The sequence below is a fragment of the Scylla paramamosain genome, chromosome 36 (genome assembly GCF_035594125.1).
Source record: "Scylla paramamosain isolate STU-SP2022 chromosome 36, ASM3559412v1, whole genome shotgun sequence".
Classification (NCBI taxonomy): Eukaryota; Metazoa; Arthropoda; class Malacostraca; order Decapoda; family Portunidae; genus Scylla; species Scylla paramamosain.
In genome coordinates, this window is record NC_087186.1 from 14,767,184 (window position 1) to 14,784,407 (window position 17,224).

A 17,224-nucleotide genomic window follows, 5' to 3' on the forward strand; every position below is an offset into this window, starting at 1 on the left:
TTCTTCTTCTTCTTCTTCTTCTTCTTCTTCTTCTTCTTCTTCTTCTTCTTCTTCTTCTTTCCACTAAATCTACAACGACATTAATTTTAAATCTTAAAGATGCTAAAATTATCGCATTCCTTTTATTCATAAATTTCTGCTTAAAATCAATGTCATTCTTGATCTGTTTTTTTTTAGTACTATATTTTCCTCCTTATTGGGCAAGTCCACTATATTAACCCCAATCCAAACAGATAGATAAGTTACTGAATTCTTCCTCATTCCTTGCGAAGAATTTCAAGTGATTACGTTCTTATTCGTCACAAATTTCTGCTTAAATACGTCTCTGTTGGCTTCTGTTGTGGCCACTTTATTTGTTACTCCATCCTCCTGTTTTCCCTGCTAAGTCAATTGCAGTGATATTTATTTAATTTCCGGAAGAGTTTCAAGTTATTACATTCTTATTCGTCGCAGATTCCTACTTAAAAACAATATCTTAGCTGCATTTCGTTATGATTACCTGATTTTTTTACTCCATTCTTTCATTTCCTTTGCTAAGTCAACCACAAAGATATTAAGTCCATTGCAAAGAGTGATCTGAAACCACTACGTTGTTACTCGTCGCAAATTCCTACTTAAAAACAGTCGTTGCCGCTCTTCCGATGTGATTTTGTTATGTATCACTCAATTTTCCTGTTTGCTAAGTCAACTAGTAAGATATTAATAACTGTACATTGTAAAGAGTAATCTGAAACCAGTCCTACTTAAAAAAAACCGTATCTTAGCTGGTTTTGTAGGGGTAATCAATCTTATTCTTTACCCCATTCCTCCGTTCCCTTTGCTAAATCAACTAGCAAGATATCAATTCCATTCCGAGCAGAAGGCAAGCTTATCACATTCCTCTTCGTCGCAAATTTCCGCTCCAAATCAATTTCTTTGCTGACTTATTTCGCGCCATCAACGTTCTTACGATATTCCCTTCCAACTGCAAGGCATTCCAGCTCTTCCCCCGAGGCACCATGGTCAGGAGGGAAGGGAAGGGGAAGGGCGAAGTGGGGAAAGGGGAAGGGAAAGGGGGAAGGGGAGGAGGAGGGAGATAAGAGACGGGAAGAGATGAGAGCAGAGTAAAATTGTGCAGGTGGATGAGGGGTAAAGAAATGGAAGGAAGGAAGGAAGGAAGGAAGGAAGGAAGGAAGGAAGGAAAGAAGGAAGGAACGAAGGAAGGAACGAAGGAAAAAAGACTGAGAAAGAAAGAAGGAAGGAAGGAAAGATGGAAGGATGGAAGGAAGAGGGGAGGGAAGGATAATAGTAGGAGGAGGAAGGGAAGGAGGGACTAAATATTGGACTGAGAGAAATGGAGGAAATGAGAGAATAATAAAAGAGAGAGAGAGAGAGAGAGAGAGAGAGAGAGAGAGAGAGAGAGAGAGAGAGAGAGAGAGAGAGAGAGAGAGAGAGATATGTAGAAGAAATAGAAATTCTTACCCACCCACCCAACCACACACACAGACACACACACACACAAGGGGAGGTTACAAATGAGGCACCTAAACAGCAGCCCAAACATTACACAGACAAAAACATGAGTAAACATTTGCCACAAAGTATCGGGTTCTGCATAAATCTGCTACATTTTCCGACACCAGCCCGCTCACTGGAATGCCTGCCGGAAAAAAAGGAACGGTAGAAAAAAAAAAAAAAAAAAAGGGGGAAGGGAAATGAAAGTTAAGCAGCACGAATAAAAAGGTTGAGTGGGAAAAGAAAAGTAGTTGGGATGGTTTTAGGAAATGTTTAAGCTTCCAAGTTTGTGGTGGTGGGAAAAATTGTTGTACGTACGTAGTGGTAGTGATTGTTGTTGTTGTTGTTATTGATGATGATGATGATGATGATGATGGTGATGGTGGTGTTGATGATTATGATGATGATAAAATTAGAAATGTGGCGATTGTTTATGAATATATATTACTACTACTACTACTACTACTACAACTACAACTACTACTTCCAACGTCACATTTTTCACTCCCTTCCATTCATCTATTCCCACCAAGTCAAACCTTTTCATTTACGTAATTTTACACACCCTTCCTTCCATCTGTCACGTCACCTTCCTTTCATTCCCTGCCTCACAACTTTTTCTTCAACCTGCAATATTTTTCCATACGCCCAAATATCACACACAACTCTTTACCAGTGCCCTCCCTTAACTCTCTGACGGCTACAGCTTCTCAGGTTGATATTGTAGTTTAGTTTAAGGTTATATAACAATTTTAAACCCTTTAACTGCTATTTTGATACGTGTTCCCTTAATTACTAATCACTGAGACATCTCTACTTGTTCCACAGCCACCTACAATCTTTAAACTGGGAAGAAATTACAAAATATATTCTTTTTCCTCCCTATGTTCTTGTAGATGCCTATAAAGACTTCATGCATTGCTTCTGGTGCTGCTAATTGTTTTATGTAGCAGTGAAAGGATCAGTAACAGGATTCACAGCCAAAGGTATCATCCAATATCTAAAGTAAAGTTTTTTAGGACTAGTAGTTTAAGTTTTGTGGAATTAAATCGCCTAGGTTTGCTGAAAATGAAAACACGCGTCCCATTAACAGCCAAAGTGTGAAGCAGCAAGAGATGGGAGCGCACAAAAGTGAGACAATATTTCTCTCACCTCGCGTATGTAAACCTCCATTTCTTGCTCTCCATCCCCCTACGGCTATTTGTTATTCATCACGATAGGTCACCTCCATCAGCATTCATCTCTCCCTGAAGTTCATTCCACCCCTAAGGATACGGATGGCGGAGAAAAAGTGAAAAAAGTGGAGAGTCTAGGAGCGAGGATGTGGAAGCAATCTCACGGTCACCTTTTGGTCGTGTTCAGCGCTGTACTATTTCTGTCCACAAGCGTCATCTGTTACTAGGACGGCTGCTACTGTTTGTGTTATTGTGTTTGTTATGTTCTGTTACTAAGACGGCTGCTACTGTTTGTGTTATTGTGTTTGTTGTCATCTGTTACTAGGACAGCTGCTACTGTTTGTGTTATTGTGTTTGTTATGTTTCTCTCTCTCTCTCTCTCTCTCTCTCTCTCTCTCTCTCTCTCTCTCTCTCTGTCTCTCTCTCTCTGTGTGTGTGTCTGTTTGTGTGTTTGTCTCCATTTCTCTCTCTCGTCATTTTTTTTTTTTTTTTTGTACTATTTTGTTACTGCTCGTGTTTTTTTTTTTGTGCTACTCTCTCTCTCTCTCTCTCTCTCTCTCTCTCTCTCTCTGACACACCAGCAATTTCTCTGCACGTCTATTTCTGTTGATTTCCTCGTATCATTCCCGCCTCGCCATCTCGCGGCCAGAGACTCAGTTATTTGTTACGACCCTGCGGTAGTTTTATTTTAGCACCTCCCTTGTTTTTATCAGTGCGACAGCTTACCACTTGTTTTGGTGGGCCTCATTTACAAACACGCACGCACACACACACACATGTCCATTATCTCAGGTCTAATATTAAAATTCTCCATGTGATATCCAGCCTCACCTGTTCATTACATCCCAGATATCTTTTTTCACATTTCCATCTCATTAACTCACCTCATTTCTTCATTCACACACAAACACACACACACACACACACACACACACACACACACACACACACACACACACACACACACACACACATCTCCATAAGGACACTGCCACAAACATCTCTCTCTCTCTCTCTCTCTCTCTCTCTCTCTCTCTCTCTCTCTCTCTCTCTCTCTCTCTCTCTCTCTCTCTCTCTCTCTCTCTCTCTCTCTCTCTCTCTTCACACAAACACCTCTACGTATTACCACAAACACTTTTCTGTCTCCACAAACACACACACACACAAACACACCTTTTAGGGATACACCTCCATCAGGACAGTGCCATCAACAATTTTTTCTCCTCTCCCCTCTCCACAAACATACACAAACAAATCCAAACAAAACAAACCTCCCACACTTTGTAATATGAGCTTCACAATAAAATTTTCCTTCGTCACAAACACGACACAAACGGGTCACACAAAACACACACCCTTGAAATTACTCTGCCACAAACAGTACACACACACACGTACACACACCTTAACATCGCTTATTCACAAACACGTCTACCTTCCTCCACAGACACAAACAAACACAAACAAACTCCACAGTGCAAGCAAAACTAAGACGAACAATGCAGTAAAATCCTCGTTAGTAAAGAAAACGGGAAGACATTTAAAAGCAAACAGAAACTTGTGAATAAAACCATAATTTCTTATACAGTAAATTTAAACATTGACAAAATACCAGAAAAATTAAAGCGAGAGAGAGAGAGAGAGAGAGAGAGAGAGAGAGAGAGAGAGAGAGAGAGAGAGAGAGAGAGAGAGAGAGAGAGAGAGAGAGAGAGACCAGTAGACAAAGGTAAAGAAAAGTAATTAAACCCATTTTTCTTCAATATAAAGTACTTCAGATATCTCACCTCCTCCTCTCCCTCTCCCTCTCCCTCTCCCTCTCTCTCTCTCTCTCTCTCTCTCTCTCTCACAATGTCTCCAAACTCCATACAAAGTTGCTCATTATCCGCCTCTCCACACAGAATGAAAATGAAGCACGAGTAACCTAACTCTAGTCATATATTTAAAGACGAAGGGAGGGAGGGATGGAGGCAGGGCTGTAGAAAGGGAAAGAGGAAGGGGAGGGAGGGATGGAGGGAGGAAGGGACCGAGGGATGGAAAGAGGAAGAGAAGGACCAAACTCTACCCATATATTTAGCGAAACAGGAAGGGAAGGAAGGAAGGAGGGAGAGAAGCAGGGAGAGTAAAGTGTACATATAAGATGAGAAAGAATGAAATGCGAAAAAAAAGACAGTAAAAGAGAAAGAAGGACAAGGGAAAGGAAACCCAAGTGAGACCGGCTTGGATTAAAGAAGTTAAGGAGAAGATGATATCAAGATGAGAGAAAGACAGGAAGGGAAAAAGACAAAAGGGATAAGTGAGATTTTAGAAAATTAAAATAGAAGAGAGAGAGAGAGAGAGAGAGAGAGAGAGAGAGAGAGAGAGAGAGAGAGAGAGAGAGAGAGAGAGAGAGAGAGAGAGAGAGAGAGAGAGAGAGAGAGAGAGAGAGAGAGAGAGAGAGAGAGAGAGAGAGAGAATATGAGGGGAAGCATAGAAAAAATATAGGTACCTGCTGGAGACAAGGTGGAAAGACCCCTCCCCCTTCCCCCCTCCTTTGACATGTACTGTAATATACTTTAGGCAAATATTCCGTCACGTGCAGGTGTTGAGAGAGAGGGAGAAGGGGCGTTGTTGAAGCTCCTGATGATGATGATGATGATTATAATAAGAACTTAACCTTATCTTGCCTCATCTCCTTATCTCGTATGATCATTTTTTTTTTCTGTTCTATCCCTGTCTCTCCTTGTTCAGTTATCTGGTCTTATTTTAACTTAGATTAACGTACTTCACCTCACTTTATCAAACCTAACGTCATCAAATCGAACCTAACCTTACTTTACCTTATCATAATTTACCTTGCCTTACCTTACCTTGTATTGTTTATTCTAATCTAACTTAATATAAAGGTAACTTACTTTTACTTAACTTTCCTTAACTTAATCTAAGTTAACCTAACCTAATTTAAACTAACCAAGCCTGACCATACCTTACCTAAACTAACCTAACCTAACCTTACCTAATGTAAACTAACATAACTTACACTAACCTAACCTAACCTAACCTAACTTACACTAACCTAACCTAACCTAACCTAACTTACAGTAACGTAACCTAACCTAACCTAACTTAACCAAACCTAACCTAACCAAACCTAACCAAACCAAACCAAACCTAACCTAACCAAACCAAACCTAACCAAACCTAACCTAACCTAACCTAACCTAACCAAACCAAACCAAACCTAACCTAACTTAACCAAACCTAACCAAACCAAACCTAACCTAATCTAACCTAACCTAACCAAACCTAACCTAACCTAACCAAACCTAACCTAACCTAACCAAACCTAACCTAACCAAACCAAACCTAACCTAACCTAACCAAACCTAACTTAACCTAACCAAGCTTAACCTAGCCCTAACCTAACCTAACCTAACCTACCTTACCCTAACCTAACCTAACCAAGCCTAACCTAACCAAACCTAACCTAGCCTATCTTACCCTAACCTAACCTAACCTAACCAAGCCTAACCTAACCAAACCTAACCTAACCTACCTTACCCTAACCTAACCTAACCAAGCCTAACCTAACCAAACCTAACCTATCTTACCCTAACCTAATCTAACCTATCTTAACCTAACCTAACCTAACCAAGCCTATCTTAACCTAACCTAACCTAACCTAACCAAGCCTAACCTAGCCCTAACCTAACCTAACCTAACCTACCTTACCCTAACCTAACCTAACCAAGCCTAACCTAACCAAACCTAACCTAACCTATCTTACCCTAACCTATCTTACCCTAACCTAACCTAACCAAGCCTATCTTAACCTAACCTAACCTAACCTACCTTAACCAAACCTAACCTAACCTACCTTAAGCTCAACATACCACAGCTCACCTAACCAAACAAAACTAACACACATGGATGTATAGTTCGAATATAAAAGGGACATGAAAATATTACCCAATCCACCTCCCCCTTAGCACCTCCATTCATCAGGCCCCTTCCCTCAGGTGCGGCGCAGGTGACCCCTCCCCTCCCACTCCCTCCTCACCCCGTCCTTCCCCAGTAACCCTGATTTAAGCGGCTGACCTCGGCTCCCTGTGGTCAGGAGGCTCATATATTATGTGTTTATGAGAGAGAGAGAGAGAGAGAGAGAGAGAGAGAGAGAGAGAGAGAGAGAGAGAGAGAGAGAGAGAGAGAGAGAGAGAGAGAGAGAGAGAGAGAGAGAGAGAGAGAGAGAGAGAGAGAGAGAGAGAGAGAGAGAGAGAGAGAGAGAGAGAGAGAGAGAGAGAGAGAGAGAGAGAGAGAGAGAGAGAGAGAGAGAGAGAGAGAGAGAGAGAGAGAGAGAGAGAGAGAGAGAGAGAGAGAGAGAGAGAGAGAGAGAGAGAGAGAGAGAGAGAGAGTGGAGGCTTTCGTATAAGATTACTACAGAAATACTTGATATATTATACATTAAATTATAAAATATGCATGAAGAAAAAATCATTAAGGTGTATACAAAAGATTAATTGCACACACACACACACACACACACACACACACACACACACACACACAATTAACACCTTCCTTTCCCCAAGTCATGCATAATTTCCATCACGTAATTAATAGCCACAACAACTCTCTCTCTCTCTCTCTCTCTCTCTCTCTCTCTCTCTCTCTCTCTCTCTCTCTCTCTCTCTCTCTCTCTCTCTCTCTTACAATTAGTTACGTGTCCGGAGTAAACTAATGAAAATACACACACACACACACACACACACACACACACACACACACACACACACACACACACACACACACACACACACACACACTGAACAATGCAAACAGATAGACTGGGATGAACTTACCAATCGATGTGAGCAATCAACTTCTTTCTATTGTACCTCTTGAGTGTGTGTGTGTGTGTGTGTGTGTGTGTGTGTGTGTGTGTGTGTGTGTGTGTGTGTGTGTGTGTGTGTGTGTGTGTGTGTGTGTGTGTGTGTGTGTGTGTGTGTGTGAGTGAGTGGTCATGAAAGTTCCATGAAATAAATTCGTTTTCTTTCCTTCCTTCCCCTCCTTCTCTCACTGACCAGAAATCGCTGAGTCATCATGAGTCAGCAATTTGTAACCTTAGGGTGAGCGAATCAAGTTTCTTTTTATTATTTTTTTCGGCAAATCGTAACAAGTTCTCCCTAAAGCAAGACTATTCTACAAAATCCTAGCCACTTTCGAAGCCTCCACAGTCTTGCCCCAGCCCCGCCAAAGAATAAAAGAAAAATAATGAAAAATAAAAATAAATAAAATAACAAGAATACGAAAGATAAAGAAAGAAAACCGAAGAGAAAGGAACAATTAGTCTCATCCTTTCACGACTTTCCTTCCTGCGATAATCTTGTCAAGCAATTTATTAGTTGAGATGCACTTGCGAAAAAAAAAATAATGATAACTCGCAGGCATTCAATTACAGTCACAATGGCGAGGTAGGAAGGCGGGAATAGGAAGGAGGAATAGTTGAATTTGCAGCAAGCGAGGAGATGGAGGTGAGTGGAAGGCGAGTGGAGAGAAGAGAGATGGAGGCGATGAGAAGTAAGTGGGAAGGCGAAGTGGAGGAGGAGGAGGAGGAGGAGGAGGAGGAGGAGGAGGAGGAGGAGGAGGAGGAGGAGGAGGAGGAGGCGACGGTGGTACGAATTAGGTTTAAAGTGGTAAAGAAAGGAAAGAGGAAAAAGAAGTCTAGTGGGAACAAAATGGAGAAGCGGAATGGATGGAGACATAAGTGGAGAGAGAGAGAGAGAGAGAGAGAGAGAGAGAGAGAGAGAGAGAGAGAGAGAGAGAGAGAGAGAGAGAGAGAGAGAGAGAGAGAGAGAGAGAGAGAGAGAGGACTGTTAACGCGTCTTTGTTGTTTTATGCACGATTGATTTTCTATAACGCTTACCTGCCCAGACGAGCCTCTTTCCTTAGATCTTGCTATCGATCACCGCGGATAGAGGGAGCTAGGGCGACGAGGATGAGAATGAGGAGCAGGATAAGGAGGAGGAGGAGGAGGAGGAAGAGGAGGAGGAGGAGTGCCAAGGAAGAGTTTATATTATGTGGAGAGAAAAATGATAAAATATTGGGGATTTGTTCAAGGGGAAATCAGGTGAAAAAAACACAGGTAAGTTAGATAAGGTGAGGAAGGTTGAGAAAATAAGCAACGTTACTGAAGATGAGAGAATAATAGTAGAGAGAAAGAGAGAGAGAGAGAGAGAGAGAGAGAGAGAGAGAGAGAGAGAGAGAGAGAGAGAGAGAGAGAGAGAGAGAGAGAGAGAGAGTAAAATTGGATGGATGCCAGATTGATGTCCCCTACAATGAGGGTGATGAGGGTGAAGGTAGAAAGAGGGAAGGGGGACGAGGGAGGAAGGGAAGGGAGGATTAGGAATAGAGGGGAGAGGGGAGGGGAGAGAAGGGAGAGCAGGAAAAGGGGTAATTATAACAAAATATAAACGATGACTGAAGCTACGAAAAAAAAGTGACCCCCTCTCTCTCTCTCTCTCTCTCTCTCTCTCTCTCTCTCTCTCTCTCTCTCTCTCTCTCTCTCTCTCTCTCTCTCTCTCTCTCTCTCTCGATAATATTCCCACCATTTCTTTCCGCTTCATTCACTCTAACTCAATTTATTTTTATCCCAACTAAGCATCATTTCCATGAGCACAAAATAATGAGCCACCACTGACGAAGAAAAGGAAAAACAAATATATGTTTTAATCACGCCACTTAACGTGTATACAAATCATACTTGCACTTATTTACATTACATGGCGGGAGGAGGAGGAGGAGGATTAGAAGGAGGAGGAAAAGAAGAACAAGAACAAGAGGAAGAAAAAGATGAGCGAGAACAAGAAGAAAAAGAAGAACAAGAAGAACAAGAACAAGAAGAAAAAGAAGAAGGAAAGAAAGAACAAAAAGAACAAGAAGAGCAATACCAAGAAAAGAACAAGAACGAGAAAAGAAGAACAAAAGGGGCAACAACAACGACAACAACAACAACAACAACAAAGAAGAACAAGAAAAGCACCAATACCACCACCACCACCAACACCACCACCACCACCACCACCACCACATCTCGTGCACACGTTTAATGGACCTGGGAGGAAGAGGAGGAGGAGAGAGAGTACCTACGTATGCTCTAATTAATTCTTAGCTCACCTGTCACGACGTGTGCGGACTTAGGGAAAGCACCTATCACAAATCTCCTTACCTTTAATGAGATTCTGTGCCTACCTGTCTGTCCCTGTCTATCTGTCTATCCCTCTCTGTCTATCAAGGTACTTAAACGTGGCCGGTATCCTGTCATTACCCTAAGCACTTCAATCACTCGACTTTCTGTGTGTCTGTGTGTGTGTGTGTGTGTGTGTGGTGGTATTGATTGGCTTAATGCGGTTGAGAGAGAGAGAGAGAGAGAGAGAGAGAGAGAGAGAGAGAGAGAGAGAGAGAGAGAGAGAGAGAGAGAGAGAGAGAGAGTAGCATAATTATTGGGATCTCTTCTTCCCCTCATCACACTACATTGCTCTTCCATTTCCCCTCTTGTCCTCTCTCTCTCTCTCTCTCTCTCTCTCTCTCTCTCTCTCTCTCTCTCTCTCTCTCTCTCTCTCTCTCTCTCTCTCATAACTCCCTTTCCTCCACCACCACCACTACCACCACCACCTCCTAAACATCATCAACATTATCACCATCCTCACCATCATTATAAGCAATATTTCACTCTCCCAGCGGCACTTTACTATTCATAAAGGTAGTGGCCATTAAAGAGGCAAGGGCGAGGGTGACGGGCGCTGGAATCTTGCTCTACCCAACACGACTAGGACAGGAGACAGTCAATATGCTTCTACGGTCTTGTATTGAAGAAACGTGACAAAGGTACACAGAGGAACACAAAGGAAGGACATACGCGGGTTCATCTACTGCCACCGAGGCTTTGTTTACTCTAGTGAGGTGTAGGGTAGTAAGGATGAAGGCCTCTCCTTAGCCAACCATCCATGTAGTGTGTGTGTGTGTGTGAGTGTGGGTGTGTGTGTGTGTGTGTGTGTGTGTGTGTGTGTGTGTGGGTGTGTGTGTGTGTGTGTGTTAATGCCCCAGGTGATGTAAACTGATATTTCAAAAGGAGGGAAACTCACACAGCCAACGTAAAATTATTTTATCTAACCTTACCTAACCTTACTTAATCTAAAAGAGAAGAGGGATAGTAAGGAGAAGGAAAGAAGAAAATAGAAGAGAAGAGAAGAGAAGAGAAGAGAGAGAGAGAGAGAGAGAGAGAGAGAGAGAGAGAGAGAGAGAGAGAGAGAGAGAGAGAGAGAGAGAGAGAGAGAGAGAGAGAGCAGTGACAAAAAACAAATGTGGGAAATTAAGAAAGATACATTTACTAAGCTGGTCAAGAGGGGTCTGTTACTGAAGAGAGAGAGAGAGAGAGAGAGAGAGAGAGAGAGAGAGAGAGAGAGAGAGAGAGAGAGAGAGAGAGAGAGAGAGAGAGAGAGAGAGAGAGAGAGAGAGAGAGAGAGAGAGAGAGAGAGAGAGAGAGAGAGAGAGAGAGAGAGAGAGAGAGAGAGAGAGAGAGAGAGAGAGAGAGAGAGAGAGAGAGAGAGAGAGAGATATTTGACACTTTGTTCGGCAGGAGGTGCGTAAACATAATTCCAAAAAAAGCGGAAACCTGTACTGAAAAGATGAGCTCCTGAGAGATAAAGTGATTTATTGAAGTTGAACGATGCATGTGAAGGTGTGGTTAGGTTAGGTAAGGTTAGGTTAGGTTGGGTTAGGTTAGGTAAGGCAAGGTAAGGCAAACTATGATAACGCAAAGTAAGGCAAGGTAATATTATGCAACCTTACGCTAAGTTAAATGGCATTACGAAGATAGACAAGACAAGATAAACAACATAAAAAAACCGAACACGTGAAAAAAGCAAAAACAAATCAACAAAAAACCAAGAAAAAGGAATGAAAAAAAAAAAAAACACACAAGACACAATTCAGTCAAAAGTTCCGATATGAGAGTGGGCAACGTGAACGACGGCAGAAATATAAGTGAGGAGGGAAGGAGACTTGATAAAGCTTAGGGATGATCCTCCTTAGCACGGCGGCGGAGGCAAGAAGTGTGAAAGGCTATGGTGAGGCGAACACGGCGGTGGAGGGCAGGTGCGTGAATTATGCAGGGGAAGGATAGGTAAAGGCGAAGTGACGTGATATGCTGGGGTGTGTCTGAGAATAGAGACACACTGCTCAAGAAAGTGCTACGCGGTTTGATATGGCAAGAGAGAGAGAGAGAGAGAGAGAGAGAGAGAGAGAGAGAGAGAGAGAGAGAGAGAGAGAGAGAGAGAGAGAGAGAGAGAGAGAATACGTATTTGTTTTACTGTCATACTTTTTCCCACGGACCCTCTTAAAATTATAATGATGATTACTATTATTACATTGTTATCATTATTACTATTACCGTATATTCTCCTCTCCCACCTGTCACCTTCCCTTCCTATCATCTCTTCCCTCTCTTCTTTCATCCCTTTGTAGCTTCAGTTTTCCTTCTCTCTCTCTCTCTCTCTCCTTGACAGAAGACGTCTTTAGAATTTGAAGACACTTGAATAAATGATCTCTCTCTCTCTCTCTCTCTCTCTCTCTCTCTCTCTCTCTCTCTCTCTCTCTCTCTCTCTCTCTCTCTCTCTCTCTATCTCTATCTCTCTCTCTCAACACCCACGGAGCTAATCAAAACAAACCATCCATTACCAATAAGAGGTCACGGGCAGGCTCACCTAACCTTCCCAGCGCCATCTATCCTTCCAGCACAGAACCAAACCGTCCCTCTCTCTCTCCCCACTGCAAGAGAAGGACTGGGGTGTTATTCTCTATTCTTAAAAACACTGGGATTAACTAACACTGCAGCTACTAAATTATTACTGCTATTCTTCCACACAGAGGCGTTCGAACACTGCACTGGGTGTGGTATGAAACCTTCTTCCCAATTCTGTCACTGTTATTTTGCGACATAAGCACACGGGAATATGCTAACACTGGGACTGCCTGATGCTCTCGCTCGCTGACTGCTCCACGTATTAGTCTTGTTGTAAGCGCATTAAATAGACAATATGACACTTGTTACTTCATTTGAATAATCCTAAACCTGGTTACTGAATAAAACTCTGCAAGCACTAAAAGGTTACAGCTGATTCCTTATTCACTAATGTGTTTCGAGGCCATACTCAAAACTTCGGCTTGTTTGGTCAGGTGGGATTAAATTTTAAAATCCTCTTAACTATTCGGTGATTAGGAGATTGTTAAGTGGTAGTTAGGGGACTCTGCCTGGTAGTTAAGGGAAATTACGTAACGGAGTGGAGGCGAGGCGTGGGAAGTGTGGAGCGGACCGTCGCGCGCTGAGTCTGCTTCGGGAAAAGTGATTCTGCTGAGCAATGGAAAGCTGGAAGATCTATCAGTATACATTCGCTTTTGAAAGACTGCGGCATAAAACACGTGATTCTACCCAGAAATGACACTCCATCGATATGAAATAATTTAAGAAGACTTTAATGTAAAAATAAGTGAGTGAGCAATTAAATCACATTAATCCAGAACATACATAAAGCTATCAATACAAAACAGTTTAAGAGACTTTCGTACCAAAACAAAAACTATCGTACCAAAACAAGTGATTCTGGACAGTAATGGAAATCACACCAATCCGGAACACGATGAAATAAATATACGCGTGTCAATATGAAACAGTATATTTTATTACAAAATTAAGCGATTCTACCAAGAAATAGTAATCCTTTCAATACAGAACACGGTGGAATCTACCAACAGAAAATAGTTCAAAAGATTTCACTACAAAAATAAGTCATTCTACAAAGAAACAGTTTAATATACTTCAGTACAAAGACGAGTAATTCCTCCGTGATATACCAATCATATCAACACAAAACACAAATTAAATCCACAAATATAAAATAGTTTCAGAAATTTTTCTATATAATAAGTGATCCAATTGAGAAATGACAACCTTATGGACAGAGAACACAAAGGAAAGAATAAAAAATCAAGAGCCTTCAATGCAAAATGTCTATAAAGGTTTGGAAGATTATGGCAAAAAAAAAAAAAACTCGTGTGGCAGTGAAAGGGTTTGAAGTCTGAGTTGGTTAAATATTTCTTTGCGTTCCATTGTGAAATAAACCTTTGGCGAGGTTACAAAAAGGCACAATGTAGTGGATGTGTTAATCTATTAATCTCAACACGTGCAAAAATCTCTTTGTTTTCTGGTTACTTATTCATGCGGGATGTGAGTCTATTTACTTCTGTTCTGTATTTCTGAGTGTATTTACTTATTTCAGCGAGTATTTGTCTTTACTTCTTTCAAATATCTCTGTTTATTTATTTTTCTAGTGATGTTGACATTATCTTACTCTTGGTATTTCTGCCGTGTTTCATGATTCTTCCTCGTCATCACTGTTCATTAAGTAAAGCCATTATTTCCGAGTGTATCTATTTCTTTAGTTCCTTCAATTGTCAGTTTATTTTATTTAGTTTTTCTTTCTCATGAAGTTAAGTTTCCTCTTCCCCACAGAACCGTTACCAACCTCGTCCAATATAACAAGCCGAATAAAGCAAAGCACGGTCACACTATGATGGCAATACAAAGGATTAAGGCAGCATTTAGGCTCGTGGCTCCTGCTTACTTGACGCATAACTCAAGGGATACGAGTCTACTTTATTAATGTAAGAGGGGCACTGACCAAGGGCAGCAAGAAGAATGATTAAAGGGCCACTGAGGTCAAAAGGATCATCCAAAACTGAATGAAAGATAAGTGTTTTGAAGGACAGGAAGGAGGAAATACAAAAACAAACAGGGAGTTGCAGTTTACCAGAGAAAGGGATGATTGAGAATACTGGCTAACTCTTGCATTAGAGAGGTGGACAGAATGGCGCTTAGAGAAGGTAGAAAGTCTTGTGCTACGAGGCTGAGGGAGGAGGGGAGGCATGCAGTTAGCAAGATCTGGAGAGCAGTTAGCGTGAGAATAGCAGTAGAAGATAGCAAGAGAATCAACATTGCAGCGATGAGAGGCTGAAGACAGTCAGAGGAGAAGAGTTGATGAGACAAAACGGTGCATAATACCTGTCATTTGAGCCAAGCAGGTGTAAAGTTTGAGCCATTACTCACACCTCAGCGCCGTGACTTGTCCCTCCATGCAGGTCCCTACCAAGGTAAGGACCATTAGCAGTCAGTCAGGCACGAAGACAGACTATCTCTCTACTATCTCTCGAGAGGCATGACGAAGAGGCTATCTGTATGTAAATCTCTCTCTCTCTCTCTCTCTCTCTCTCTCTCTCTCTCTCTCTCTCTCTCTCTCTCTCTCTCTCTCTCTCTGTGTGTGTGTTCAAGAGTATATATATTTCTATGTATGTTTGTATGTAGGGAAAGGAGAGGAGAGAAAAGGAGGATGACGAGAGGAAAGGAGAGAGGAGAGGAGAAGAGAGGAGAGGAGAGGAGAGAAGAGGAGAGGAGAGGAGAGGAGAGGAGGAGGAGGAGAGGAGGAGGAGGAGACACCATAAAGGAAATTAGAGAGAAGAACGAGGTAGGAGGGAGATTGAAGGAACAGGGTAAGAGAGAGAGAGAGAGAGAGAGAGAGAGAGAGAGAGAGAGAGAGAGAGAGAGAGAGAGAGAGAGAGAGAGAGAGAGAGAGAGAGAGAGAGAGAGAGAGAGAGAGAGAGAGAGAGAGAGAGAGAGAGAGAGAGAAGAATGGTTAATCATGAGCCTCTCTGATTAGCTAAAAAAAATAATCAATTGCAAAATATCGACCGACCTTTAGGGGAGAGACTCAGGTCTACTCTCTCTCTCTCTCTCTCTCTCTCTCTCTCTCTCTCTCTCTCTCTCTCTCTCTCTCTCTCTCTCTCTCTCTCTCTCTTGCCGATCATTAAGAATCTCAGACACACACAAACAGACTCAGAAACGCTTGTAATAAAAAAAAGAAGAGAAGAGAAGAGAAGAGAGGAAAGGAGAGGAGAGGAGAAGAGAGGAGAAGAGAAAAGAAGAAACGAAAAGAGAGGAGAAGAGAAGAAAACCAACAACAACAACAACAACGGCGACGACGAGAAAAAGGATGATGATAATGATGATGATGATGATGATGATGAAGAGGAGAAGGAGAAGGAGAAGGAGGATGAGGAAGAGGAGGAGAGGCAAAGTAAAAGCGTAATATAGTGGTCAGGAAAAGATGCTCACACGAATTTTATTGGTTTTGACAAAATCTCTTGGGAAATTATTAAGTGGCACGAGAAATCTCAACCATTCCTCTCTCTCTCTCTCTCTCTCTCTCTCTCTCTCTCTCTCTCTCTCTCTCTCTGATATTTCTTTCCCGTCCATAAAATTTAAAATAACGCGAGCAATGAAAAAGGTATTGAAAACTCCATGAGAGATTGAAAGCTGTATATACCTTTTACTGTTAATTAGCGTACATTACCTTAATTGATGACGAGCAGTAGTGTTTGTGTGTGCGTGTTATCGTGTTATCCTCCCACACACACACACACACACACACACACACACACACACACACACACCAGTTTTTTCATGATCGTTCCTTACTTTGTTTGTGGTCTAGTACCTCAATGGCCCCTTTTTCCTTCTTCTAATTTTGTTGCCCTTGGTTGGTTCTCCTCCTACACACACACACACACACACACACACACACACACACACACACACACACACACACACACACACACACACACACACACACACCACCTCTCCTCTTCTAAACCTCATCTTCTTTTCCTCACTGAAACTCAGGTGTCTGAGGCAACTGACAGTAGCCCCTTTTCTGTTCCCTCCTACTTTCTCTATCCTCATTTTCGATCCAAAGCTGGATGCTGCGTTTATGTGCGCAATGACTTAACCTGCTCTCGTGCCCACGCTCTTGAATCTTCCGAGTTTTCCACCATCTGGCTTCGACTACAGAGTCATTCTCATACTAAATTTATCTGTGCTGTATACCTCTCTCCTAACTCCTCTGACTATAAGAAATTCTTTGACTACTTAACTTCCAAAGTGGAGCACATTCTGACCCTCTTCCCTTTTGCAGAGATCTCCATTCTTGGAGACTTCAATGTTCACCACCAGCTTTGGCTTTCCTCTCCTTCACTGACCATCCTGGTGAACTAGCCTACAACTTTGCTATCCTCCATGACCTAGAGCAATTGGTGCAACACCCTACTCGTATTCCTGACCGTCTTGGAGATACGCCCAACATTCTTGACCTTTTCCTGACCTCTAATCCTTCTGCTTATGCTGTTACCCTTTCTTCTCCGTTGGGCTCCTCCGATCACAATCTCATATCTTTATCTTGTCCTATCACTCCAATCCCTCCTCAGGATCCCCCTAAGCGAAGGTGCCTCTGGCGTTTTGCCTCTGCTAGTTGGGGGGACCTGAGGCGGTATTTTGCTGATTTTCCTTGGAATGACTACTGCTTCCGTGTCAGAGACCCGTCTTTGTGTGCTGAGCGCATAACAGAGGTGATAGTGTCTGGCATGGAGGCGTACATTCCTCACTCTTTTTCTCGTCCTAAACCTTCTAAACCTTG

At 42.2% G+C, this 17,224-nt stretch overlaps 2 protein-coding genes across 2 annotated transcripts in view; one reads left to right on the forward strand and one right to left on the reverse strand.

Annotated features, from left to right (window-relative positions):
- The window catches only part of LOC135091071 (uncharacterized), a 53,837-nt gene extending 39,055 nt beyond the window's left edge, over positions 1 to 14,782 (reverse strand). The window contains exon 1 of the mRNA XM_063988429.1: positions 14,761 to 14,782. Within this exon, the coding sequence (XP_063844499.1) occupies positions 14,761 to 14,767 (7 nt within the window). The 5' untranslated portion in view covers positions 14,768 to 14,782. The remainder of the gene's footprint in view (positions 1 to 14,760) is intronic.
- The window catches only part of LOC135091072 (5-hydroxytryptamine receptor 2B-like), a 126,749-nt gene that overhangs the window by 4,928 nt on the left and 104,597 nt on the right, over positions 1 to 17,224 (forward strand).